The sequence below is a fragment of the Hylobates moloch genome, unplaced genomic scaffold (genome assembly GCF_009828535.3).
Source record: "Hylobates moloch isolate HMO894 unplaced genomic scaffold, HMol_V3 SCAFFOLD_13, whole genome shotgun sequence".
NCBI classification, from domain to species: Eukaryota; Metazoa; Chordata; class Mammalia; order Primates; family Hylobatidae; genus Hylobates; species Hylobates moloch.
This window is the reverse complement of record NW_026652288.1, coordinates 10982293-10988870: the sequence shown is the minus strand read 5'-3', so window position 1 is coordinate 10988870 and position 6578 is coordinate 10982293. Positions and strand designations below refer to the sequence as shown.

Genomic DNA, 6578 nt, shown 5'->3' with positions numbered 1-6578 from the left:
TATATATATTATATATATATATAATATATATATAATTTTTTGAGACAGGGTCTCGCTCTGTCACCCAGGCTGGAGTGCAGTGGCACGATCTTAGCTCACTGCAACCTCTACCTCCCAAGTTCAAGTGATTCTCTTGCCTCAGCCTCCTGAGTAGCTGGGATTACAGGCACCTGCCACCATGCCTGACTAATTTTTGTATTTATAGAAGAGACAGGGTTGTGCCATGATGGTCAGGCTGGTTGCAAACTCCTGACCTCAAGTGAACCTCCTGCCTCAGCCTCCCAAAGTGCTGAGATTACAGGTGTGAGACACCACACCCGGCCTTCTATAAAGTATTCTTGAAATAGCTACCTCACAGGCAGATGTGGAAAAGCACCTGTAGTTTACAACTAATTCAGTTATTATTTTTTCTTCCTCTGCTGTGCTGCTATTGTGTGTTAGACATACTCTAATTTAGTACTTACGCTTTCTGCTTATGTATCTCCACCAGGCTAGTAGCCCCTGGAACACAAGGTAAGGCCCCATCAGATTGAGTTCTTCCCTGAACACCTACCCTACAGCTCGGCCCATGAGAGATGCTCAAAAAACAAAATGTGCAAAAGATTATGTCTTGGGGGAAGGCCAGGTCACAGGCACAATAAGTGTGAGGATTGTGCCATTTCCCCGACTCTCCCCAGCTCTGTGCTTATGCTCTTTCTTTAGCCTGGACCACTTGCTACCCCGTCCTGATCCACACCCCACCTTTACTTGCCCAATCCCATCTCTGGTTGTAGAGAATCTAGTCGTCCTTCAAGAATCTTCCTAAAGATCTGAATGCCAAGTTAATTAATCAGTTGTGGAGTCAAAGCCTGCCTCTACCACTGCCTACCTAGGACCTTGAGTAAATTTTTGTAATCCTGCTGATCTTAATTCTGCTGATCCGCAAATTGGGCAGAAAAATACCTTTCAGTTTTGATATGAGATTTACATAAGCAAATGTATGTGGAATGCCAAACACATAGCAGATGCTGAATAAATGCCTTAAAATGGCCATTTCTAACGGCTCTGGGAAATTCTCCATTCTGCAACAATATGCAATCTTCTCGAGACCTCCGCTACGTTCTCTTTTTTTCTCATCATTTATTTAGCAAACATTAATAGAGCATGTTTTATTTGCCAGACACTGTGCTAGACGATAGAGATACAAAGATTAGAAGCCAGGCATGGTGTCTCACGCCTATAACTCCAGCACCTTGGGAGGCCGAGGCAGGAGGATTGCTTAAGGTAAGGAGTTCAAAAAATAAAATAAAATAAAACATAAAAAAAAATTAGCCAGGCATAGTGGCATGCACCTGTACTCTCAGCTACTTGGGAGTCTTAGCTGGGAGATCACTTGAGGCCAGGAGTTTGACGCTACAGTGAATTATGACCGTGACACTGCCCTCTAGCCTGGGTGACAGAAAAAAAAAAAAAGAAAGATTAGAGAAGGCCTCTGATCTCACGGTCTAGTGGGGAGCCAGCTTCTTCAGGGATTTTTCCCTGCCTCACCTTGCCCACTTCAGGCTGTGTAGAAATCCCCAGTCTAACCAGTTGTTTCCCTCCAACTCTGTACATGCCACAGTGTTGCCTTTTTATTTCAAACGTGTTGGCCTCTGTTCTAATCACAGCAACCTGTATCCATTAATTCATTTAATCCTCACAACAACCTTATCAGGTAAGTATTGTCATTATTTGCATTTTCCAAATAAGGAAACTGAGGTACAGACAGATTAAGTAACTGGCTTAATAAGGTCTTCTAGTTTATAAGTAGCAGGAGCCAGGATTTGAAAACACACCTTCTGGCTCCAGCTTAATTAACATGCTCTGTTTACTTACCTGTCCCCACTGAAATTGGAGGTTGAGCCCGTGGCATTTTTAAATGAGTAAGCATTGCCTGTGCCCACCCCAATATCTGACACTATAGGTCAACGATAACTCATTCGTCAAACAGGAAGGAGGAAGACAGGCAGGCAGGCAGGCAGGCAGGCAGGCAGAAGTAAAGCGATTCCACAATGGTTTGGTTGCTCACATCTACTAAGCATCAACACTGACCAGCCTGTAAGATGCGCTAACAGAGCTCACGAATAAATGAAGGCCGGGCGTGGTAGCTCATGCCTATAATCCCAGCACTTGAGAGGCCAAGGTGGGAGAATGGCTTGAGCCCCAGAGTTCAAGATCAGCCGGGGCAATATACTGAGACCCTGTCTCTACTAAAATTAAAATTAAAAATTAGCCAGGCGCAGTGGAGCGTGTCTGTAGTCCCAGCTACTTGGGAGGCTGAAGTGGGAGGATCGCTTGAGCCTGGGAATTCGAGGCTGTAGTGAGCCCTGCTCACGCCACTGCACTCCAGCCTAGGCGACAAAAAAAATTAAAATAAAAAAAAGGAATAAATGAACATCTCTGCGGCTCAGAACTTTCAGTTATCACCGTCGAGAATTCCAGGCGAGCGCTGCGTTTTCCCGGCTGCCTCTTTTCTCTCACCCCCGTTCCCTTCCTCTGGAATTCGGCTCCACCTCTTCCTTTTCCTTTGCCAGCCTCTCCGTGGATTCCGCGGTCCGGGTTTCCCGGGCGCCAGCCGCCGGGAGAGGATCGGTGCGTGGGAGCGCTCAGGCCGCGGCGGGCATGCGCAGAGGGGGCGGCGCACTGCGCATGCGGGAAGATGGCGGGCCGGGCGACTTGAGAGCTGCGGATCTCCCTCCTCCTCTTCCGTCTGCGTCGGGAGCTCCCGGGCACGTGAGGCGGTGCCGCGTTTGCTGGCAGGCGGGACGGCCTAGCCGGGCGGCGCCTCGGAGGAGGCCGCGGACCCGTTAGGTGCTGGGCCCTTGGAAATCGGCGCGTGGGGGGCGGTGCTCGAGCTGAGCGCGAGAGGGCGGGAGAGCTCGTGGGGTGCGAGGGGAGCAGGACGCCTGGCCAGGCAGCATGAGTCAGCAGCGGCCGGTGAGGAAGTTGCCCAGTCTCCTCCTGGACCCGACGGAGGAGACGGTTCGCCGTCGGTGCCGAGACCCCATCAACGTGGAGGGCCTGCTGGTAAGCGCCGGGACGGGAACGGGCGGTGGTCTCCCAAATCCAGCCCCCTCCTCCCCGCGCCGCCGCCAACCCCGCTGGCCGTCGTCTCGATCGTCTGCTCCCCGTGGGCCAGGCGCTGCCCATCACGTGCTGCGAACCGCGCTCTCCCGCCTTCTGCTTTTAGCATCTGCTCACAGACGTGGTGTCAGTCTTCTGGGCTTTTACATCGGAACTTCAGGGCACCGTTGGAGAAAATTGCTCAACTTTGCATTAGAAAGGCCATGTTTTTCTCCTTCTATGGACTCTAGCTGTATCTCTGCAACCTATCATTTGTTCTTCTGCCTCCTCTCCCATCCTTCTGCTCTACTGCAGCCGTTTAAAACCTTGTCCACGCTTTATATTTCCCACGCCACAGCTCCCATTCATCAGATTATTTCCCCACCTGTTTGACAGAGAAAATGGTTAGGAGATTTGGCACCCTTTCCTGCAAAGGCTGATTTCTTCTCTTGTTCTGGACCAGATGCTGTATTCCCCGCGGTTCTCAGGGTCCTTAACAAATGCATCCTTTTCCATTTCTCCCATATTTTCTTTTTCTTTTCTTTCTTTTTTCTTTTTCTTTTCTTTTACTTTTTTTTTTTTTTTTTTGAGACGGAGTTTTACTTTTGTTCTCCAGGCTGGAGTGCAGTGGTGCAATCTCAGCTCACTGCAACCCCCGCCTCCCAGGTTCAAGCGATTCTCCTGCTTCAGCCTCCCATGTAGCTGGGATCACAGGCATGCGCCACCACACCTGGCTAATTTTGTATTTTTAGTAGAGACGGGATTTCGCCGTATTGGCCAGGCTGGTCCGGAACTCCTGACGACCTCAGGTGATCCACCTGCCTCGGCCTCCCAAAGTGCTGGGATTACAGGCGCGAGCCACCGAGCCCGACCTCTCCCCATGTTTTCAATTTCTCTGCTGCTTTCTTTCTATAACTAGTAGTAATTAAACATTTTCCCAAGTCATTATGCCTGGTCCCCCTACGAAATAGTTTGTGATTATTGCCTCATTTAATTTCTCATTTCTCACAGCAGTGTTTTATAATAGTAAAAGATTATTATTCTTGTTTTACGGTTGCCAAAGCAGACTTAGAGATGCATGTAATGCCGGCTTGCGTGTGGCTAGATAGTAAGTGGAGAAACTTGGGTTGAACCTCCAAATGTCTAACTCCAGATGATAAATTCTTGACTACTAAAACCGCATTCGAAATCCATCCCCATCTTTAAAAGATCTCTCCCTTAATTCCATTATCACCTCCCATCTACTGTCTCTCTTCCCCTTCACAGCTAAATTTTTTTTTTTTTTTTTTTTTTTGGTGACGGAGTCGTGCTCTGTCACCCAGGCTGGAGTGAAGTGGCGCGATCTCGGCTCACTGCAAGCTCCGCCTCCCGGGTTCACGCCATTCTCCTGCCTCAGCCTCCCGAGTAGCTGGGACTACAGGTGCCCGCCACCACGCCCGGCTAATTTTTTTTTTGTATTTTTAGTAGAGATGGGGTTTCACCGTGTAAGCCAGGATGGTCTCGATCTCCTGACTTCGTGATCCACCCACCTCGGCCTCCCAAAGTGCTTTCACAGCTAAACTTGAAAAAGTTATTTACACTCACTGTTTCCACTTGATCGCCTCTTATTACCACCCAACTCACTGCTGGGGACCCCTATCCTAAGCACACTTGTAAGACCATTCTAACCAGGGTCACTGACAGTCTCGTCAATTACAGCAGCTGTTGTAGTTTTGACTACAACACTCATGTTAGAAACTCTCCCTTGAGTTTCCTTGACATTGATGCTCCATCTGCTTCTCTGGCTTCTTGTCCTCATCCTCTTCCCATTCCTTCATGTTGATTTGTTTTTTTGTTTTTGTTTTTTTGTTTTTCCCCAATACAGGATCTCACTCTGTCACCCTGGCTGGAGTGCAGTGGCACGTCATGGCTCACTGCAGCTTTGACCTCCCAGGCTCAAGTGATCCTTCTGCCTCCACCTCCCAAGTAGCTGAGACCACAGGCACATGCCACCACGCCTGGCTAATTTTTTTTAATTTTTATTTTTATAGATGGGAGTCTTCCTGTGGGGCCCAGGCTGGTCTTAAACTCCTGAGCTCAAGCGATCCTCTCACCTCAGCTCCCCAAAGTGTTGGGATTACAGGCGTGAGCCACTGCAGCTGGCCACATGTTGATATTATTCAGGGTTCTCTTCTACCGTCTCTACACATTCTTCTTAGGGAAGTTCATTCACTCCTCCCATGACTTCTTTGACCATCTACATTTGATCCTTGAACAACTCAGGGATTGGGGCACCAAATCCCGTGAAATTCAAAATCTGAATATAACTTCGATAGCCCAAAACTTTACTGTTTCCTGGAAGCCTTACTGATACCATAAAGAGTTGATTGACACATATTTTGTATTTACATGTATTAGTTAATGTTTTCTTATAATAAAGTAGCTAAAGAAAAGAAAATGTTATTCAGAAAATCATAAATAAGAGAAAATCCTACTCATTCAGGGGAATTAGGTCATTGTAAAGGTCTTCATCCTTGTCTTCACACTAAGTAGGCTGATGAACAAGAGTAAGAGGAGGAGTTGGTTTTGCTCTCTAAGGGGTGGCAGGGGGTAAAGAAAATTGGCCTCTAAGTGGACCCACACAATTCAAACCTGTGTTGTTTGAGGGTCAGCTGTATATTGGTACAATCTGTATTGGTGGTCTTAATATTTGAGAATTTGATAAAAACTCTAAGCCCACTGGAAAAACCACTTAGTTTGCATGTAATATCAGCAGATACATCCCTTGAAATCTTAGACATAACACTTCTGTTATTTTCAGTTACCATGTCATAATTCCCAAATCTATAAATCTTCCTCAGGGTTTTCCAGCTGTCTGCTAGACCTTCCTACTTAGGTTTCAAACTCCTATTAGTCCCCCCTCATCTCAGGTTTCACTTTTCTTTATTTCAGTTAACCTGTGGTCCCCCAAACTATTAAAATGAAAATTCCAGAAATAATTCATTAGTTTTAAACTGCTTGCCATTCTCAGTAGTGTCATGAAATCCCGAGCTGTCCAATACCACCCAGCACCTGAGTCTTCCTTTGTCCAGAGTTTCCATGCTGTCATTGCGCCCTGCCCTTAGTCGCTTAGTAGCTGTTTCTTGATTCTCAGACCAACTGTCACGGTGCTTATTTTAAGTAGCCCTTATTTTGCCCAGCAATGGCCCCAAAGCACAAGAGTAGTGATGCTGGCAATTCCAGTATGCCGAAGAGAATTGATGAAGTGCTTCCTTTAAGTGAAAAGATCTAAGTTCTTGACTTAGTAAGAAAAGAAAAAAAATCTTATTCTGAGGTTGCTAAGATCTACGGTATAAGATATTTTGAGAGAGAGACCACATTCACATAACTTTCATTGTAGTATATTGCTATAATTGTTGTATTTGATTATTTGCTGTTAATCTCTTACTATGCCGGATTTATAAATTAAATGTTATCACAAGTATGTATATATACAAAAAAATAGTATATATAGAAAT

General features: G+C 46.5%; 1 protein-coding gene across 6 annotated transcripts in view; it reads left to right on the top strand.

Moving 5' to 3' along the window:
• Window positions 1–2654: 2654 nt before the first annotated feature.
• E2F6 (E2F transcription factor 6) overlaps window positions 2655–6578 on the top strand; it is a 46766-nt gene continuing 42842 nt past the window's right edge. For 3 of the 6 annotated variants that reach the window (XM_058426419.1, XM_058426417.1, XM_058426418.1), the window contains exon 1: window positions 2656–3045. In XM_058426419.1, the coding sequence (XP_058282402.1) occupies window positions 2938–3045 (108 nt within the window). In that variant the 5' untranslated portion in view covers window positions 2656–2937. Of the gene's footprint in view, window positions 3046–6578 lie in introns of all 6 variants that reach the window. The other 3 variants (XR_009209322.1, XM_058426421.1, XM_058426422.1) reach the window with 3 other exon arrangements.